Here is a 22033-nt window from a genome sequence, read left to right on the forward strand (position 1 = left end):
CATGCAAATTACTGCATGGTTCTCCCCCAAAACTGCATTAGATTCACACAAATTAGGTATGTCTGGATAGGGGAGGCTTGTAGGTACCCATATAACCCATTTCCATTCACATACATCTAGGTGACAGGTCAAGGGACCATTTGAAAACATGTAGATGGCTGTTTTTCCCTCACAAAATTTTCATCTGACTTTAAATCATTCGGTTTTTAGCTCCCTTTCTGACAAGGTAGCTTAACAAACTTGGTCACACTGGAAACCTGAGGTTGTCCCGAATACATTGATATCTCTATCTTTGGGCTCGCTCGAAATTTGAGCGTGCTACAGTCTTTGAAAGACAGTCTGACTGGCATTCCTGGCAACAATTCCACAGGTATCATAGGGGTACTAAAACATTGCAAAAAACACATTTTGGACAGGTTTTGTTCCGGGGATCACCCAAATCTCTATTTTAGAGGTTCCAAGGATGCAAAAAATCCAGACTAGAAAAAAAAATAAGGGGGGTGCACGTGGACCCCTCCTGGGGCTCCTACTAAATCAAAAATCAGTCTTTTCTTCCCTGAGTATTTCCTTGTGGCGATACCTACTGGACTAGTGCGAAACACAGAGAAAGGAGGGGAGTCGAAGGGGCCAATTAAGTAATTTTTATTAAGTTCTTTCCCTAGCAGCTGGGAGACGCTCTCTGGATCTTTGAGCGCCGACTGGAGATTTTTTGCAACATAGCAAGAGCCCAGGGAAGAAACAACTCCCACTCGAAAACCCTGAGATAGACCCGTGAGCAGGTGATTGGTGAAAACAGTGTCAGGATGAGTGGACAATTCGAGAGCCAGAGCCCTCACATTAACGGGAGTAGATGGGTGATCTTTTAAGATTACTGAGAGCCGCGCCGATTCGCTTGGCGAGAGCGGGCCAGGCAGGCGGGGATCAGCCGCCGGGGACACACAGATCGAGGGTGCGCATCCTTGCATGCACTGCAAACATGAAGAAATACACGACTTGGGTAAGTGCAAACATTTTCATTGAAGTTGTTGCAGATGGGCTGGTTATTAAACAATTCCACCTTTCTACCACGCTTATCAGTCACGGAGCGCGGTGCGAGATCATCATGCTGGGGAGGAGCTGGCGGCAGGAACGGTAGCTGAGGGCACAGTGAGTCGGAGTGGCCAATGCTCCCGCATGTGCGGCATGAGACTGCCTGGGAGCCCCCGATTAACATAATGAGGATCTCTGAGTCCAGAACTGACCAGGTTAATTGAATGTTGGATTAAGACTAAAATAAATACCTGATATCCAGGCATTATTACCAAGGCTTCTAAATGTAACACTCTATGATCAGCTCTTTATATCTGCTGCTGCTGTTGCTTTGCGTGTAGCATCATCACATCATTAATGTTTTATGGAGTTGTAAACAATGGTAAATTGAAGCCAGGGTTTAGACTTTCATTTCCTCATTTCATGACTCAGAACACTGCTCATTTACATGTCATGTCATATAAAACAAATTAAGCTGGGGAGGAACTTGTCAGGGATATTGTTTGATGTCTGTTGCACATGTGAAAAAGGCACAGCAGTGGTTATACTTCCTGACCACACTCAGAAAGATAAACCCCTGCAGAACCTGCTTGTGTCTTATTACTGCTGCATCATTGAGAGTAGGGATGGGCATTTTGAAGAATTTTCTAACCGAGTAGGACCAGGTTAGTAACCTACCTGGGTAACCGAATACTTCAATAAAAATAGAATGACGCCATGTTTGATGGACAGAGTGCAGCCGTGGCATAAATGCGCTCTGTCCGTCAGATGTGACACACAGCATCGTCAGACAAAATATCAGGTGGATAATAAGAGTAGAGACTGTGGTTCAAGATGCACATATGGGGAAGATGTGCATCTTTGTGCCAGGACATAAATGCGCTCTGCTGCTTTTTGAACTTTTGCCATCTGGCAGAAGATAAAGATCCATCAAAACATACACCACATGATTCTGGAACAGTTTTTACCCCACAGCCATAACCACACTGAACAGTGAAGCATCCGTCTGATAACAGACATTTTATTGTACTTTGGTATTGGCCTACAGTACACTGGTACTGATGTGTGTGTGATGGTTGCTGTGTGGTCAGTGAATGAATGTTGGGTGAGTCACTGAATGGATGCTTATGAGTGAGTGATGTACATTGTTTGTTATTTATTCTATTTGTTCTTATTCTTGTTTTTTTAAACCGCATCCTGACTGTGCACCTTCATTTTGTTGTACATGCATGTCACCCTGAGGTTTCTCCAATTTTTCCCTGTTAAAAGGGTTTTCTATGGAGTTTTTCCTCAGTGGAAGTGAGGGGCAGAGGATGTTATATGATGCCATGTAAAGCCCTTTGAGATAAACTGTTTGTAAAAACGGGCTATACAAATAAAATTGTCTTGCCTTGCCATGTAAAATGAAAGTGACGTATCAATCTTAAAGGGACAACGAGGAGTTTCTATTCGGTTATAAAAAAGTCTCACGTTAATGTGGATGAATCTCCGCTACCCACACTTGTTAATGGGCCCATTTTCGATAAATATATCGTTCTGTCTCTATCGTTATTTTGTTATTATTAGTGGTCGAGCCGACCAGCGTTTTTTACTTTCGGTTTAGCAACGAGTCATGAGAATAACGCAGCTGAATCGCCGTTTATGGTCGGAACTACGACGGTATGTGAACCTCTTTGAACCTCTGACTTTAATTCTTGATGAATGAAAACATGAGTCCGTCTTGCGCCGGTCAAAAGAATTTTACGGTGCGCGCGGAGGCTCATAAATGTTGTGTGAAAACGCTTCGCTTTTCCAAAACTCCTCGTTGTCCCTTTAAATGTCGAGAACCACCCGTGGGATTGTTGCCAGCTGCACTCTTCACCTGCTGCGCTGGATACCAGTATGAGTCATGGAACGGTTGAAATTGTTTTGGAGGAAGTGAAAATACTTTAATAAGTGACTGGAAATCAAAAGTATGTCTTCAGCTGGTATGTTGTGTGTCATGCATCCACCTGTCCTCTCAATGTGACATCTGTTTTTCTTTTTCCTGTGTTGAGAAACATCTCACTTTGTTTCAAATGAAAAAACACTGGGTGGGTGTGTTTAATTGTTTTATTATTGAACTATTCCGTTCACTGCAGTCATTTCATCAGGTCTTGATTTGATACCATTCCAAATACAATATTCTTTAAGCTCAATGGACAGCAGAGGTTTAAACAACATTAAATATACAGTTTAGTACAATTACAAAAGTATCAGTTTGAAGATGTATTAATAGTGAAACATAACTAATTGCTCACAGAAAGATTCAGTTTAGTCACAACATTGTTTGCAGTGAAAAGGTGATGATCACTTACAGAATCTTTCAAGATAATTTTTATTCTTTCAATGTTTTTCCCATTCTCTAAATTGAAGATCTTCAGATAGATGTTAAACCTTTTGAAGGCTAACTGGTGACTTGTAAAATTAAGCTGTAACTTGTTCATTATCGGCTATTAGTGTTGCAGAGTTGCAAGAAAATCCTCAATTTCTCCACACATTCGGTTTCTCCCTCTTTCTTTAATCCTCTCCAGAATACTGATGCTGTTGGAACGGTAGAAAGATTTGACTGGTATCTCTGCTGCCCTCATGTGGTATCTTATGGAGTCGTAGCTCCTATTACGGACAAACTGCAAATGCTTTGCATAGTAATTGTAGAGCATCTGAGTCCCTGTAGGATCTAGAGGACTTTGTAGCAGCTCCTCGTACATCTGGTCAGCCTCATCTTGGTTGTGGTTTGATCGTCCATATATGTTTGCAAGGGATATAATTTTTTTAAGTGAAGAATCCGGGTAAAGAGAAATCACCTCTTTGTGGAGAGAGATCGCTCTGTTGATCATGCTGTTCTCCAGGGGCCTATTGCTGTTGCAGAAGATTTTGTTTGCATAGCAGACTGCAGCACGCCTCTTCAGGTAACGTTCCTCTGGGTGTCTTTCCATTGCCTCCTCTACCAAATCGATCGCCTCATCCTTAGATATGAAGTTTCTGTAGACCCTCAGTATTGGTTCGATACCGCTGTAGCTGCCAACTGGCTTTCTCAAAACCTTTGTGGCCAGCTCACGGGCTTCACCCTCAACTCTTTGACCCTTTTTGGCACGAGCTTCAAGGTACAGAGCAGCGAGGTACAGGTTGTCTGGGTCATTTTCCTTAGCGATTTTCATTTTCTCCAAGATGTCATCCCCCAGGGTTTCGCTCCTATCCAAGGGATTTACTGACGCCAACACGTGGCTGGTCTGCCACTCCACCATGTCCGGCTGCATCCTGATGGCTCTCTGGAAGTAATCTGCAGCCAGCAGCTTTTTGTCTGGGCCAAACTTCATCAGAGTCCAGCCTTTTTCAGCGTAGATCTCTGGATGGAGCTCGTCCTGGGTTGGAGATGGATACTCGTCCATTAGCTCGTCAACCTTTGACAAGCAAGCCTGGCTCTCTGCTTGTTCATTCTGATGGTAGTGCAGCCAAGCCTTGTTTCCATAGTTCACCACCAACCAGGGGCCCTCATCTGAGTTTCTCATCTGGCGGAAGGCCTCTGCAGCCCTGCTGAAGAAACTCCAGGCCTGTTCGAAGCACCCCAGCTTGTAATGGGTGAACCCTTGCAGGTTGTAAATGTGACCCAACCAACTGTTTCCCTCCTCAGCCCCGATGTCTTCCAGATTGTCCCTGAGACAGTAAAGTTTGTACCTTTCAGGCTCCAGGTCCCAGGTGAAGTAGCACTGCAGGGCCTCCAGTCTGGCCTCCAGTGTTGTTTCACTCTGAGCAGAACTGGTGGAGAACAAAAGGAAGACTATTATTCATATAATTTCATGGAATGAAAAAGGAAGGAATGAATGCACAAGGGTAGGAAACATCAGAACAGAAATGTCATAGTAAAGATGAATGGAAGACATGAAATTAGGAAAAACTGAAGAGGAGAAAAAGTAACAATAGCCATGTTTCCATCCAAAGTGATTCGAATTACTGGGAAATGCGCATTAAAAGAAATTCGAATCGTGTGTGTTTCCATCTACGGACTTTGCACCCCACTCACCTCATCGTCCAGCTGGTCTCAGTTGTGTAAATGTAACTGTTGGGTAGAAAAACCCCGTTCGTTCACCGTTGGATCACTGAACAGACTGAGACAAACACAATTGTAGCTGTTTACTTGCAAGGGGAGCGCAGCACTCCTCTGAGTGCTCTCTGCCAACTCCAACGCTCCCCAGTTTGCAGCTTCCTTTTATTGAGTACACACAAGCAGGTTATACAAAATATGCATTGCTGGTTACACAAGTGGGCGGTAGCAAGTTTCATATCCCCCTTCACTGGTTTCACACCTTCAGAGATCAACTGAAGGTCAACTGAGAGGAGTGACTCTCAATATGTTACATTTTATTCTAACAGTAACACTCTATGATCAGCTCTTTATATCTGCTGCTGCTGCTGCTGCTTTGCGTGTAGCACCATCACATCATTAATGTTTTATGGAGTTGTAAACAATGGTAAATTGACACCTGGGTTTAGACTTTAATTTCCCTAAATGACTCTCAAGAGCGCTGGTCATTTACACGTCATGTCATATGTCTGATAAAAAACATTTAGCCAGGGAGGAACTTGTCAGTCAGGGATATTGATTGATGTCTGTGGTAGCCTTTAGCCTGGTAGTTTTTCTTTTACCCGTGTTGAGAAACATCTCACTTTGTTTCAATGAAAAACAGTCGGTGGGTGCGTTTAGTTATTGTTTTATTATTGAACTACTCCGCTCACTGCAGTCATTTAATCAGCTCTTGATTTGATTTTTGCACACAAACCATTCCAAATACAATATTATTTAAGCTCAATGGACAGCAGAGGTTGAAACAACATTAAATATACAGTTTAGTACAATTACAAAAGTATCAGTTTGAAGACGTATTTGTATTAAAACATAACTAATTGCTCACAGAAAGATTCAGTTTAATCACAACATTGTTTGCAGTGAAAGGGTGATGATCACTTACAGAATCTATCAAGATAATTTTTATTCTTTCAATGTTTTTCCCATTCTCTAAATTGAAGATCTTCAGATAGATGTTAAACCTTTCGTAGGCTAACTGGTGACTTGTGAAATTGAGCTGTAACTTGTACCTCTTCATTATCGGCTCTTAGTGTTGCAGAGTTGCAAGAAAATTCTCAATTTCTCCACACATTCGGTTTCTCCCTCTTTCTTTAATCCTCTCCAGAATACTGATGCTGTTGGCACGGAAGAAAGATGGGGCTGGAATGGCTGCTGCCCTCATGTGGTATCTTATGGAGTCGTGGATCTTCTTATGAATGAAATGTAAATACTTTGCATAGTAATTGTAGAGCATCTGAGTCCCTGTAGGATCTAGAGGACTTTGTAGCAGCTCCTCGTACATCTGGTCAGCCTCATCTTGGCTGTGGTTTGATCTTCCATATATGTTTGCGAGGGATATTTTCTTTCTAAGTGAAGAATCCGGGTAAAGAGCAATCACCTCTTTGGGGAGAGAGATTGCTCTGTCGATCATGCTGTTCTCCAGGGGACTGTCGCTGTCGGAGTAGATTCTGGTTTCATAGCAGACTGCAGCACGCCTCTTCAGGTAACGTTCCTCTGGGTGTCTTTCCATTGCCTCCTCTACCAAATGGATCGCCTCATCCTTAGATATGAAGTTTCTATAGACCCTCAGCATTGGTTCGATACCGCTGTAGCTGCCAACTGGCTTTCTGAAAACCTTTCTGGCCAGCTCACGGGCTTCACCCTCAACTCTTTGACCCTTTTTGGCACGAGCTTCAAGGTAAAGAGCAGCGAGGTACAGGTTGTCTGGGTCGTGTTGCTTGGCGATTTTCATTTTCTCCAAGATGTCATCCCCCAGGGTTTCGCTCCTATCCAAGGGATTTACTAACATCATCATGTGGCTGGTCTGCCACTCCACCATGTCCGGCTGCATCCTGATGGCTCTCTGGAAGTAATCTGCAGCCAGCAGCTTTTTGTCTGGGCCAAACTTCATCAGAGTCCAGCCTTTTTCAGCGTAGATCTCTGGATGGAGCTCGTCCTGCGTTGGAGATGGATACTCGTCCATTAGCTTGTCAACCTTTGACAAGCAAGCCTGGCTCTTCGCTTGTTCATTCTGATGGTAGTGCAGCCAAGCCTTGTTTCCATATGTGGCAGAGTGGCCCACTCATTGTTTGTTTTTATATTTTGGGTGTAGTGCTTTAGGGTGGAATTCCACTTTCTTTTCCTGCCCACTGTGTCACAGTCTGGGATCAATCTCCCCCTTGATTAAGGGGCGGCGCACCGAAAATTATATGTGACGAGGCTCACCTAGTCCAGGTGCGTGTCCTCCTGCCTCGTCTCAGTAGCGTCGTCAGTGCAGCTTCGTCTGGCGTGACGGCGGCAGTGTTTGTGTGGCGGTGAGGTGAGGTGCAACAGGCTAATCCAATACTTTTCATGTTCTCCGGTAAGTTTTTCTACCAGTAGTTTATTGCTCTGCATCTGTGGTTTGGCATGGTGTTTATTGCACTCTCTGCTTGTAGCAGAGTCGGCTGGTCGTCTGGCTGGAGCGTGAGGAAGGAGTTTGGTCCTGGGGGCTTTTGTGTGTGTGCGTGAGTGTGGCGGTTCACACGGCCACACAGTGTCTGCTCCTTTTGCTGCTGGTTGTGCCTCCGCTCTACGTTGTCAGGTAGGTCTCTCGATCTCATTGTATTGCGCATCGGTGTTATGTAGCAACATGGCTGACTATCCTTGGCGTTGCAGCAGTGTGGCCCGACTACGTCGGAAGTGGGAGTGTGGTCTGGAAGCGGGCGCGTATGCTTTGCGTGCGTGGTGGTCAATTTCTACGGTAGGCTGTCTCATTGTTTTGTGCTTTAGTGTAATGTGCCTTCTTTAGCTGTTCTTAAATATGACTTTGCCGCCTCTGACCTGTTGTCTACAGCGAAGCTGCCGTGTTGTAGTGCACCTCCCCCTGTGCCGGAGCCCTGAAGCATCCACGTCCCTAACGAAGCGGGCCTCTACACTGCCAGGGTCCCTACTGCTGTTCTGTCTGAGTTTGTTTTGTTTCTTTTCTTTACAAGCTCATATTATTAGTTTAGTATTTAATAATTTTTATTTTGGTTATTTGTTTTGGGTATGAGTGTGAGGTGCAGGCCTTTTGCCTAGCACCTGAACCCTGTTAAAGCTGCAACTGCGCTGTGCCCCTGGGCGTAGTTAGTTTGGTATTTTGTTTCTTTTTGTTTTGCTTATATATTCAGAGGGTTCGAGAGTGTGTGAGTGGGTGTGTGTGTGTGTGTGTGATAAAAAGAAAATATTTTGGTGTATGTATTTGGGCCTAGTAATTGAAGCCTTTAACCGTTGTCTCTTCTCTCTTGGGCAGGAGCTGCTGGTGCCACAGAGGCAGGAGACTGACTGATCCCGGTGGTGGTGGTCCCCTTCACTCCCCTGTACAGTAGTGCACTTTGGTGTGACCAGTGTGTGTGTGTGTGTGTGTTTTTCATGTGTGGTGTTAACATAAGGGCCCCTTCCCTCCCCCCTTATCAGCAGTCCTCCATGCCAGTGAGCCCTCAGCCCTGCACCTAGCACTTTAATTGACACGTAATATGCTTCAAGTGGCCCTGGTTAACTTGTGCAATATTCCTGATTGATTTTATAGCAATTCGAATTGTATATTTTTTTAAAAGAATATTGTCAATAAATTGTAATTTTTTCTGGAATCACGTCTGCACGCTGTGTCTCTTAAACCTGTGTGTCCTTTGGGGTAATAGAAATTAGTATCTTACCTAAATTTCCTGGGGGCGAAATTCCCCCAGGTGGCGTTGTTGGGTTCAGTAAGGAAGTAAACTTAATTTCTCCTTGTAGCATTGCCACAACTTGGCGTTGTTGGCAGGATGACACTTTGAAGTCAGACGTGTATTCCTTTTTGTTTTCTTTTCCTCACCTTACTTTCATTATTTGGGTTTTGTTTCCTTTAAAAAAAAAAAAAAAAAAAAGCTTGTGTTTTTGTTTTGTGTGTAATTAGTCAGACAGAACAGCAGTGGGTTAACCCAGCCCTAAACACCATCTTCTAAATTTATCTAGCAGGTTTTCTGCAGCTCCACCTCTGGTACCATGGAGGAGGAACTGCAACAGCTCAGAGAACTGGTCATGCAGCTGAAGGCAGACAATGAGCGGCTCTGCCGGGAAAGGGAGGCCTCGCGGGCTGGTTCAAGCGCGGCTGCTCCAGCCCCTCCTGCCCCGGTGAGTACTGCTCCAGGAGCTGATGTCAGTGCTACAGTAACAGAACGATTGGTGGTAGTGCCTCGTGACCGTAGGTGCCCAATCTTTAATGGTAAGACCGGTGTAAGTGTGAATGACTGGGCAGAGGAAGTCCAGGCCTGTATCCGTGCCCGTCGTCTTACGGCTGCTGATCAGGCCCTCTTTATGTTTGATCATCTTGAGGGTGAGGCGAGGGAGGAGATAAAATACCGCACCAGAGCAGAGCAAGCAGACCCAGACCAGATCATTGCTATCCTGAAGGACTTGTATGGTTGCACCCGCTCCTATATAGCTTTGCAGCAAGCCTTTTTCGCCAGGACGCAGCAAGAGGGAGAGACCTTGCAAGAGTTTTCCTTGGCTCTGATGGCCCTTATGGAGCGGGTAAAGCAGCAGGCACCTGATGGTCTTCTTAACTCTACCGTTCTGCTTCGAGACCACTTTGTGGAGCATGTTCTCGATGGCGCCCTTCGTCGGGAGTTGAAACAGCTGGTCCGGCGTCAGCCTCAGGCCACTTTGATAGAGGTACGTGCGGAAGCTCTCCGCTGGGAAAGGGAGGGATTCCCAGGGGGCGCTAGAGAGCGCAGTCATTCTCTCCCGGCCATGTATGGTCTGCAGTATGGAGTCCAAAGTAGTCCCTGTCCACCTTCGGCCATTCCACAGAACTCCGACCTATGTGAGTTGAAGGAACTTTTAAAGCGACAGCAGGAACAACTTAATCAGCTCACTCAGACTGTGGCCTCTTTGCACACCACTTCCTTGCCACCTCGCCATAATCATGCTGGTCCATTGATCTGTCGTAGATGCCATCAACCAGGCCACTTTGCAAGAGAGTGTCATGGCCGGCAAGCTCCTCCTCAGGCCCGTGCTAGTTCTGCCTTCGACCGAACCACCCATGAAACCAGACAGGCTCCTTCTGCTTCCCAGTCGGAAAACTGAAACCCACTGAGTTGCAGAGCCACAGCTCAGGTGGGGAGTCGACGGGCTCAAGGGAAGGGACCGTGGGTAAATTAATGTCATCGTGTCCTCATTTGGATCTTTTGATGAGTGGTGTTACGGTCCCATGCTTGCTGGACACTGGGTCCATGGTGTCCACCATAACAGAGAGCTTCTTTTTGGAGCATTTTGCCCCATGGGGTCACAATCGCCTCCAGTCTTGTCATTGGCTCCAACTTCGAGCGGCTAACGGCTTAGCAATCCCGTACATTGGCTATCTTGAGCTGGACGTGTCACTGTGTGGCAAGGTATTTCATGGATGTGGGGTACTGGTGGTACGAGACCCTCCTGGTGCATCGTCTTCTGTCCCTGGGATCTTGGGAATGAATATCATCCAACGATGTTACCAGGAGCTTTTTGGTTCACACGGTGCAGGGTTGTTTAGTCTGCCTGCCGTGAATCAAGCTCCTGATTTAGTTCTTGAGGCCTTACAACAGTGCCACCAATCAACCACTCTCCCGTCAAGGGATCTCTTTGGGACTGTCAAGGTCCGCGGCCCAACGCCAGTGCGTATACCCGGTGGGGTTACGCAGTTTATTGCAAGCACATGTCCTGAACAACCTTCTAGCTCTGTCGTACTTTTTGAACCCCTGGCATCTGGGCTTCCAGCGGGACTCCTTGCTTCCCCCTGCCTTATTCAAGTTGTCCGTGGTACTGCTTATGTCCCTGTAGTCAACGTGGGTACGGCTGACGTCCTCCTCTACCCACGCATCCGTCTGGGTACCCTCAGCCGTGCCCAAGTGGTGAGTTTACCCACTGGGGTTACAGAGGTGAGGTCAACCACAGCTACAGTTTCTTCTTGTACGGCTGAGGTCCCTGTACAGAGTGGAGTAGAGGAAGTAGACTTGTCCGCTTTAGCGCCTGAGCACCAATCCGAGGTGCGATCTCTTCTGCGGAGGTATAGCTCGGTCTTTTCGGCACATGACGGTGACCTTGGTTGTACCAAGCTCATTTCTCACGACATACCAGTGCTTGACAACGTCCCTGTGCGACAGAGATACAGGCGCATTCCCCCCTCGGAGTATGAGGAAGCCAAGGCCCACATTAATCAGCTTTTGGAGGCCAAAGTCATCAAGGAGAGCAGTAGCCCCTACGCCTCCCCAATTGTCTTGGTTAGAAAAAAAGATGGCAGTTTGCGCATGTGTGTGGACTATCGCCTCCTTAACAGTAAGACGAGAAAAGATGCTTTTCCCCTCCCTCGTATAGAGGAGAGTTTGGATGCCCTCTCCGGTGCTTGTTGGTTTTCGACCTTAGATTTGGCCAGCGGGTATAATCAAGTTCCCGTGACGGAGCAGGACAAACCCAAGACGGCTTTTTGCACACCCTTTGGCCTCTTCGAGTGGAATCGAATGCCATTTGGGCTGTGCAATGCCCCAAGCACGTTCCAACGGCTGATGCAAAGAATGTTTGGGGACCAGCAGTGTCAGTCTCTTCTTTTATATCTCGACGACATTGTTGTGTTTTCTTCTTCCATCACCCAGCATCTGCAACGCTTGGAACTTGTGTTGAATCGTCTACAACATGAAGGCTTAAAGGTCAAACTGCGAAAATGTGCTTTCTTTCAGAAAGAGGTCAGCTATCTTGGGCATATCATTTCAGGGGAAGGTGTTTCCACCGACCCAGCAAAAATTGAGGCGGTTGCCAAGTGGCAACGCCCCCGCCATGCTACAGAGCTGCGTTCATTTTTAGGATTTGCAAGTTATTATAGGCGCTTTGTAGAGGGATTTGCGAAGGTTGCAGCCCCTCTCCATAAGCTGGTAGCTGAAGTAGCTGGGACACAGGGCAAACGACGCCATAAACAAGATCTTGGTCCGTCATGGACACCCCAGTGTGAAGAGAGCTTTGAGGCTTTGAAGACAAAGTTAGTCTCAGCCCCAGTTCTGGCATACGCGGATTTTTCCCGCCCCTTCATTCTGGAGACTGATGCGAGCTATGGTGGCCTAGGAGCCGTCTTGTCCCAAGAGCTTGAGGGGAAGGTTAGGCCAATAGCCTATGCCAGTCGAGGCCTCCGACCAACCGAACGAAACATGACCAACTACAGTTCTATGAAACTGGAATTCCTTGCCCTCAAGTGGGCGATGACAGAAAAGTTTCGTGAATATCTGTTGGGGCACCAATGTATCATCTTCACTGATAACAACCCGTTAAGCCATCTTCAATCTGCTAAACTGGGAGCCACTGAGCATCGGTGGGCTGCGCAACTGGCTGCCTTCGATTTCAAGATCAAATATCGATCAGGCCGGAGCAATGGAAATGCTGACGCACTTTCCCGGCAGTACATCTCAGGTCCCACCGCTGTTGAGCAGGCCCTACCAGGTACAGCCGTTCCAGCTGCACTTCAGCAAGCTGCCCAACCAGTTGCAGTGACCCCAGTAACTCAGTCCGTGATATCTGCCCTTCCATCACATACTCCTTCAGATATTCACTTGCTACAGCAGTCCGATCCCCTCCTACAGGAGGTCTTGGTCTTTTGGAAGCAGCAGGTTCAACCGACTTTAAGAGAAAAGCGGAATTTGTCTAAACCAGCTTTGGCACTCTTGCGACAATGGGATCGTTTGGTGGAGAGGGATGGCATCCTTTATCGCAGAGTTTTTCGCTCAGATGGTGGTGAAGAGACTCTCCAGCTGGTCTTGCCAGCTCGATTGAAGCAGGAGACGCTGAGGCTGCTTCATCAAGCACACGGCCACCAGGGTATTGACCGGACGACGGAGCTGGTACGAGAGCGATGTTATTGGCCAGGGATGTGCTCAGACATAAAGCAGTGTGTACAGGAATGTGAGCGTTGTCAGGTCGCAAAAGACTCCGGGCCAGTTGCACATAGCTTTATGGGACATTTGCTGGCCTCCCGGCCAAACCAAATCGTTGCCATTGACTTTACAGTCCTGGAGCCTTCCCACACTGGGTTGGAGAATGTTCTTATAATGACAGATGTATTTAGTAAATACACTGTGGCTGTCCCAACTCGGGACCAGCGTGCACCCACTGTGGCCCAGGTCTTGCTTAATGAATGGTTCTTTAAATTTGGGGTACCTAACCGCATTCACTCCGACCAAGGTCGCAGTTTTGAGAGTACTTTGATTCAACAGCTCTGCTCTCTGTATGGGGTGAAAAAGTCCCGCACCACCCCATACCACCCTGCAGGAAACGGACAGTGTGAGAGGTTCAACCGAACTCTACACAACCTCCTGCGTACCCTACCTGTCTCACGAAAACAGGACTGGGCCTCCTGTCTCCCGCAGGTCCTTTTCTGTTATAACACCACGCCTCACCAGGTCACAGGAGAGTCTCCGTTCTTTCTTATGTTCGGACGTGAACCTGGCCTTCCTGTGGATTTCCTGCTGGGCCGAGTCCAGGACCCTGTACCGGGAAGGGTACAAGATTGGGTGGCTGAACATCAGGTAAGACTTAGGGTAGCGTTTGAGGGGGCACATGATCGGCTGTTGGCAGCGGCTGGTCGTCGCAAGGAGCGGTACGATCAGCGGGTTCGTGATGAGCCTTTGTGTGTGGGGCAGCTTGTCTACATGCGAGACCACAGTGCTAGGGGACGTCATAAAATCCATGACATTTGGAGTCCGGTGGTCTATCAGGTTCTGGAGGTGCCCCGTGGTGAGGGTGCGGTGTACGCCATTGCACCCGTAGATGACCGGGGGAGAGTGAAAAGGGTGCACCGTAACATGCTAAAGGCCCAAGTGGGGCGTGATAAGGTTGTCCCCCCCCCAGTTCCTTCGTCATTGCCAGTGGTGCCAGAGGATAACTTGTCGACTGAGGATGACCTATGGGTGTTGGTCACTGAAACCCCGTTACCATCTGCTGCAGATGCGGTCAGAAACCCGAGGTCCATAGAGTCTGGTGCTGCACCTCCATGGAGGGACCTGCCTGCCTCAGAGACACCTCTGGCGCAGGGACAGTCTGGAATCCCAGTTCCTTCTCCACCCCTGGTTGATCCCGCCAGTATTAGTCAGCCCGTCCTTCGCAGAACAGGTCGAGCCACTGCGGGCCAGCATTCTAACGTCCATCGTCTTCCACAGGCTGTTGGTCATGTTGATGAAGGAACAGTTGACCCAAGGGCAGTGTCTAATGTCCAGTATGTTCCCCACCGGCCATGGTGCTAACTTCAAGTTTGCTTTAGGTTCATCGCCGGGACGGCGATGCAAAAGCTGGGGGTAAATGTGGCAGAGTGGCCCACTCATTGTTTGTTTTTATATTTTGGGTGTAGTGCTTTAGGGTGGAATTCCACTTTCTTTTCCTGCCCACTGTGTCACAGTCTGGGATCAATCTCCCCCTTGATTAAGGGGCGGCGCACCGAAAATTATATGTGACGAGGCTCACCTAGTCCAGGTGCGTGTCCTCCTGCCTCGTCTCAGTAGCGTCGTCAGTGCAGCTTCGTCTGGCGTGACGGCGGCAGTGTTTGTGTGGCGGTGAGGTGCAACAGGCTAATCCAATACTTTTCATGTTCTCCGGTAAGTTTTTCTACCAGTAGTTTATTGCTCTGCATCTGTGGTTTGGCATGGTGTTTATTGCACTCTCTGCTTGTAGCAGAGTCGGCTGGTCGTCTGGCTGGAGCGTGAGGAAGGAGTTTGGTCCTGGGGGCTTTTGTGTGTGTGCGTGAGTGTGGCGGTTCACACGGCCACACAGTGTCTGCTCCTTTTGCTGCTGGTTGTGCCTCCGCTCTACGTTGTCAGGTAGGTCTCTCGATCTCATTGTATTGCGCATCGGTGTTATGTAGCAACATGGCTGACTATCCTTGGCGTTGCAGCAGTGTGGCCCGACTACGTCGGAAGTGGGAGTGTGGTCTGGAAGCGGGCGCGTATGCTTTGCGTGCGTGGTGGTCAATTTCTACGGTAGGCTGTCTCATTGTTTTGTGCTTTAGTGTAATGTGCCTTCTTTAGCTGTTCTTAAATATGACTTTGCCGCCTCTGACCTGTTGTCTACAGCGAAGCTGCCGTGTTGTAGTGCACCTCCCCCTGTGCCGGAGCCCTGAAGCATCCACGTCCCTAACGAAGCGGGCCTCTACACTGCCAGGGTCCCTACTGCTGTTCTGTCTGAGTTTGTTTTGTTTCTTTTCTTTACAAGCTCATATTATTAGTTTAGTATTTAATAATTTTTATTTTGGTTATTTGTTTTGGGTATGAGTGTGAGGTGCAGGCCTTTTGCCTAGCACCTGAACCCTGTTAAAACTGCAACTGCGCTGTGCCCCTGGGCGTAGTTAGTTTGGTATTTTGTTTCTTTTTGTTTTGCTTATATATTCAGAGGGTTCGAGAGTGTGTGAGTGGGTGTGTGTGTGTGTGTGATAAAAAGAAAATATTTTGGTGTATGTATTTGGGCCTAGTAATTGAAGCCTTTAACCGTTGTCTCTTCTCTCTTGGGCAGGAGCTGCTGGTGCCACAGAGGCAGGAGACTGACTGATCCCGGTGGTGGTGGTCCCCTTCACTCCCCTGTACAGTAGTGCACTTTGGTGTGACCAGTGTGTGTGTGTGTGTGTTTTTCATGTGTGGTGTTAACATAAGGGCCCCTTCCCTCCCCCCTTATCAGCAGTCCTCCATGCCAGTGAGCCCTCAGCCCTGCACCTAGCACTTTAATTGACACGTAATATGCTTCAAGTGGCCCTGGTTAACTTGTGCAATATTCCTGATTGATTTTATAGCAATTCGAATTGTATATTTTTTTAAAAGAATATTGTCAATAAATTGTAATTTTTTCTGGAATCACGTCTGCACGCTGTGTCTCTTAAACCTGTGTGTCCTTTGGGGTAATAGAAATTAGTATCTTACCTAAATTTCCTGGGGGCGAAATTCCCCCAGGTGGCGTTGTTGGGTTCAGTAAGGAAGTAAACTTAATTTCTCCTTGTAGCATTGCCACACATAGTTCACCACCAGCCAGGGGCCCTCATCTGAGTTTCTCATCTGGCGGAAGGCCTCTGCAGCCCTGCTGAAGAAACTCCAGGCCTGTTTGATACAGCCCAGCTTGTAATGGGTGAACCCTTGCAGGTTGTAAATGTGACCCAACCAACTGTTTCCCTCCTCAGCCCCGATGTCTTCCAGATTGTCCCTGAGACAGTATAGTTTGTACCTTTCAGGCTCCAGGTCCCAGGTGAAGTGGCACTGCAGGGCCTCCAGTCTGGCCTCCAGTGTTGTTTCACTCTGAGCAGAACTGGTTGAGAACAAAAGGAAGACTATTATTCATATCATTTGATGGAATGAAAAAGGAAGGAATGAATGCACAAGGGTAGGAAACATCAGAACAGAAATGTCATAGTAAAGATGAATGGAAGACATGAAAGAGGAAAAACTGAAGAGGAGAAAAAGTAAAAATGACTGAAGGAGGAAAATACAACGTATAGATAAGTAATAATATTAGAAAAGAATATGAAAACAAAGAAGGAATGAAATATATTTACAAGAAAATTGAGTAAGAAATGTAATACAAGGGTAAAAACAGGACAGATAGAAGAAACAAGAGATTCAATATCAACAAATGAACGAGAGGGAAGGAAATAAGGAAAGAATGAAAGAGGAATTTACAGTATAAGAGAAAAAAGGGAAGATATGGTGGAAGTAGAAAGGAAGGCTGTGAAGAAAGGAGTAAAATGAAAGAAAACTGAGGAAATAAAAGGGATAAAGGAAGGAAAATGGAATGAAAGAAGTGGAGCAAAATGTAATATCAATGATGTCACTGAGTACAGGTGCAAGAAAGCAGTGACTCACCTCATCGTCCAGCTGGTCTCAGTAGTTTTCCAAATGTAACACTCTATGATCAGCTCTTTATATCTGCTGCTGCTGTTGCTTTGCGTGTAGCACCATCACATCATTAATGTTTTATGGAGTTGTAAACAATGGTAAATTGACACCTGGGTTTAGACTTTAATTTCCCTAAATGACTCTCAAGGGCGCTGGTCATTTACACGTCATGTCATATGTCTGATAAAAAACATTTAGCCAGGGAGGAACTTGTCAGTCAGGGATATTGATTGATGTCTGTGGTAGCCTTTAGTGTTGCATGTACTGTATGTGAAAAAGGCACACCATCCATTATACTTAATGAGCACACTCAGAAAGATAAACCTATCCCAGAACTTCCTTGTGTCTTATTACCGCTGCATCATTGAGGGTACCTGACCTACGGCATTCTGACGTGGTACAGGAGTTGCTCTGTGGCTGACAAAAAGTCTCTGCAGAGAATTATAAAAACTGAACAAAACATTACCATCTCTAACTACCTGAACAACATCCTCACCTCTCGCTTTCTACAGAAGTCACACATCATCAAGGACCCTGCCCACCACCTTTTTGAACCATTGCCATCTGGCAGAAGATAAAGATCCATCAAAACATCCATCACACGATTCTGGAACAGTCTCATCATCATCTTTATTCACAGTCAATAAAAATAGACAGTCAAAGAGACATAGTGGTACAAGTATAAAATATACTAATAATACAGTCAACAGTACAGTACATAAGTCCACAGTCTCACTCACACCCACTCTCATACAAACCCCACCCTCCCCTTAACCCTCAAAGGAAAAAAAGGAGAGAGACTAGAAAACATATCACTGACAATTATAATGATAATTCCCAACCCAAAAACAAAACAAACAACAGCAAGCCCAAACACCCAACAAAGTCCAAGTGGTCCGGTCAGACCAAACAACAGTCACAAAAATCAAGATACAGAAAAGATAATAACAGCATTAGTTCAGCTTTGATCATATTCCAGTGGTAGTTGCCTCCTAAGTCTCTATTTAAAAACATGGTCAGTGAATGAATGTTGGGTGAGTCAGTGAATGGATGCTTATGAGTGAGTGATGTACATTGTTTATTTTATTTATTCTATTTGTTCTTATTCTTGTTTTTTTAATCTGCATCCTGACTGTGCAGTTTGCACCTTAATTCTGTTGTACATGCATGTCACCCTGAGGTTTCTCCTATTTTTCCCTGTTAAAAGGGTTTTCTATGGAGTTTTTCCTCAGTGGAAGTGAGGGGCAGAGGATGTTGTTATGATGCCATGTAAAGCCCTTTGAGATAAACTGTTTGGTCTGACCGAAAGAATGTACTGCAGTACGATTGAACTTTGTCTCCATCTGGCGTGTTAAATGAAATGTTGCAACTGACAAATTAAAAACTAAAGTCAAACCAAAACTTAACAAACCTAAATTCCAAAGTTAAACCTGAGCACTCTGCTGCCATCTGGTGGACACAAAAGTACTAATAACAACTGAAGCTAATGGGAAAATATAAGTGCATGAAACTAAAAAGTAACTGGATAATAAAAATTGATGCACAATGCAGTACAAAACAAACGGAGAATACACACAGTAAAATAGGTTTTGAGAAAGCCAGTTAGCAGCTACAGCGGTATCGAACCAATACTGAGGGTCTATAGAAACTTCATATCTAAGGATGAGGCGATCGATTTGGTAGAGGAGGCAATGGAAAGACACCCAGAGGAACGTTACCTGAAGAGGCGTGCTGCAGTCTGCTATGAAACCAGAATCTACTCCGACAGCGACAGTCCCCTGGAGAACAGCATGATCGACAGAGCGATCTCTCTCCACAAAGAAGTGATTGCTCTTTACCCGGATTCTTCACTTAGAAAGAAAATATCCCTCGCAAACATTTATGGACGATCAAACCACAACCAAGATGAGGCTGACCTACTTTCGTAATTGTAGTAAACTGTATATTTAATGTTTTTAAACCTTTAACCCAAAGTATGCATACATTTCCCAGTCTGAAAACCTCTAAACCATTAAGTGTTCATACCTTCGCCAGTCCGAAGACCTCTGACCTTTTGGACAAACAATCCCCACAAGCAGTATTTTCTTCTCCCTTCAGCAGTCAGCAGAAATGCTGTTTTCATAGCTCGAACAGTTTGCACTGCTTGCTATATTTCACCTAGACTACCATATTTCACTGAGACACTGCTGATGTTGCCCACCCATGTTTACAAATTCACACAATTCACAGACATTTATCACAGGCACATATCAAAACAAAATTCTGAAACAGGACTTGTCAGCCTAAAGACCTGAACCTTGACCTTGAGACTTGAGATTTTATATATTTTATTTCTACATATTTGAATTATTTTGTATATGTCGTCTTGTTCTTGTCTGTAAGTCTGTATGAGACAAAATGTGTCAAAACAAGTTCATGGGTGTGTAAACATACTGGCCAATAAATCTGATTCTGATTCTGAGACCCTTCAACACTGCTGCAGTTTTTTTTTTCTTAATCTTTATTGAACTTTACCTCACTACCACTAGGCCCTGAAGACTTGTACTTCAGGCGGAAAGACTCTAATTTCAGTTCATATTTGTGTCAACACAAACTCAAATCACTTTTCTGGCTTTTATGGGCCACTCCCCCAATGGCCTCTAAACCATGTGAATATATCTAATGATCCAATTTTATGCATTTATTCATTTCAATTTGACATTAGTGTCTTAACATTATTTTTATGTCATCCAACCTTACCTCCTCCACACTCACAAAAATGTAGAATATTCAATATGCAGAATTTGGTTTTATTACAGTAAACAACAGGTATCTCTGGGGTACCCCTGTGATGGTTGATGTTTTTAATCATAGTAGTAGGGATAGCCAAGGAGTATGCTGGATAAACAAAACATGACAGAGCTTCCATTTTAGATAATAAAATCCTCCCAAATATAGACAAATCTCTTTACAACCATGAATTTAGAATTGTTTTACTCTTCAACATAATGTTGTCCATATTAGTTTTCTTTCTATAATATAAGTCCTTACAGATAATGAGATATTTAACCTCCTTTTTGATTGCAATACCTTGAATAGACACCAGGGGTTGATCATGTATTGCCATTAATTCACATTTACTCAGATTTAGATGGAGCCCTGAATCCTTAGAGAAAACAGCAGAACCTTTAGAGCCTATGGTATCTGTGTTGCATTTTTTGTTCAACTTTATCAAATGCTTTACAGAAGTCTAAAAACAAAAATTAAACCACCATCTTTAATCTTATCTGCGTAGTCTAATAAATCTAGTACTAATCTAATGTTGTTGTGAATTGAAGGTTCTCTGAAGAAACCAGATTGGGATTCACTAATAACATGAGGCAAACCTTCTTTCAACCTGTTGACAAAGATCTGAGCGAATAGTTTGTAATCGACATTAAGTAATGTTATTGGTTGTTGTTTAAGTTGTTTATTATCAGCAGGATAAACCCCTTGAGTTGTCGCAACTCGTTTTCGAGGGGGTCCTGCGCACCTCACATCAACATAAAACACAACAACACAACACATCACAGTACAATGAAAGGATACAGAACAATACAATAAAAAACAAACAAAACAAAACAAGACAAAGACAAAATCTGGACAGACATACAAAAATCAGTCAGACAAGTTGCAACTGAGTTTGGATGGGTATTTAGCGAAATGTGGTGACAGATTCAATGAAAGCATGAACAAGTAGTTTCAAGATGTGAAGACAGGGCATGGTTAAAGCAATTAAGAGATGGAGAAGATCTGATACACATGGGTAGGTGATTCCAGTCATTTGGTGCTCTGAACATAAATGGTCTTAGATTATCTATTGTTTTTTGTCCTTTCCGGGTTTAGGGATGAGTGTTATTAATCCTTGTTTCATTGTAGGCATCATGTCCTTATTCATAAAACATTCCCGGCGTAATGGTGTAAAATAACAGTTCTTTGATATCTTGCCAGAAAAAATTGTAAAAAATGTGTGGTTAGTCCATCCTGTCCTGGAGCTTCTCCAACTGAAATTTTTTTAACTACTTTACTTTTTAGTTCCATCATTTCAATTTCAGAATCACACATCTCAACGAACGGGGGAAGGTGGGTTTTTATATTCTCAACATTACAGCATTTATCGATTTCTTGAACTAAGTAAAGTTCTTGTTCTCATACTATATCTTTGCTTCTTTGTTAACCAAATTTGATAGAGAATTGCCGACCTTTATATTTGAAAAAAACCCATCTATTACTATAACTCCCAATAGTTGTGTCAAATTTAATCTCTAGTAGTAATAAGAGTAGTTTTTTTTTTTTTTTTACAATAGTGTTCAGACTTCAGTAAGTCTGCATTAAATTTCCAATTAATATTTATTTTATCAGGACTTGATTTTGGTTTCAGTTCCAGATATAATGAGCAGTGATCTGTAAGTGGTGCACTTGACATAGAGACCTCTGAAACTGAAATTCAGCAATATCCAGTGTAGATAACCATAAATCAATTCTTGTCATACAACTTCCATTGATTTGTCTTGTTGTTTCTGTGCTCTAATAGAGGGTGAAGAAGAAGAGTCCCAGTAGCAGATGGATCATACTCAGTTTGACAGAACAGGCGTCACTGGGAGGAGTTGTAGTTGTTGGTGCAGTTGTTGTGGTTGTGGTATAGGCATCATTACACAGATTGGTGTTACAGCAGATTGGACCGCTGGCAGTAGCATTTCCCAGGAGAGCAGCATTACACATGTTTGAAGATACACAGCCAAAGATTGGTGTGTTTCTGGACCCAGCCGTCCCTACAGATGAAAAAATGTTATGTTATACTGTATGTTAAAATGTTATATAATTTCACATCATTTTTGTGAATACCATCTCTTTCACTTTACACTTCCTAATGGAGAATAGTTCAACTCAGTGTTATTTTATTTAGAGCAAAAGAAAATTATTGAAAATCATTTAAGTCCTTTTGTAAGTAAGTAAATGTGGAGTCAGGACAGATGTCAGATAAGGAGAACACTCACCATTTATTTGAATGCAGCGGTCC

The 22033-nt window shown here is 44.8% G+C and overlaps 2 protein-coding genes and 1 long non-coding RNA gene across 4 annotated transcripts; 1 reads left to right on the forward strand and 2 right to left on the reverse strand.

The window, feature by feature from the left end:
• Positions 1-3503: 3503 nt before the first annotated feature.
• LOC310985380 (interferon-induced protein with tetratricopeptide repeats 2-like) lies at positions 3504-5076 on the reverse strand (the record flags this gene model as incomplete). Its single annotated transcript, XM_083970955.1, has 2 exons — positions 3504-4806; positions 5072-5076. 2 exons carry the CDS (start codon positions 5074-5076, stop codon positions 3504-3506), a joined length of 1308 nt encoding a protein of 435 aa, XP_083827081.1.
• A 1085-nt stretch (positions 5077-6161) lies between these two features.
• LOC310985381 (interferon-induced protein with tetratricopeptide repeats 5-like) lies at positions 6162-16967 on the reverse strand (the record flags this gene model as incomplete). Its single annotated transcript, XM_083970956.1, has 3 exons — positions 6162-7175; positions 16120-16408; positions 16963-16967. 3 exons carry the CDS (start codon positions 16965-16967, stop codon positions 6162-6164), a joined length of 1308 nt encoding a protein of 435 aa, XP_083827082.1.
• On the forward strand, positions 7434-8295 carry LOC310984367. Of its 2 annotated transcripts, none has more exons than XR_014595304.1 (4): positions 7434-7475; positions 7552-7697; positions 7772-7856; positions 7950-8295. It is a non-coding gene; the product is annotated as an uncharacterized lncRNA (long non-coding RNA). The 2 variants fall into 2 exon arrangements; XR_014595305.1 differs by having other exon boundaries at positions 7439-7475; positions 7555-7697.
• Positions 16968-22033: the final 5066 nt, after the last annotated feature.

Source organism: Trachurus trachurus (assembly GCF_905171665.1).
Source record: "Trachurus trachurus genome assembly, chromosome: 4".
Lineage (NCBI taxonomy): Eukaryota > Metazoa > Chordata > Actinopteri > Carangiformes > Carangidae > Trachurus > Trachurus trachurus.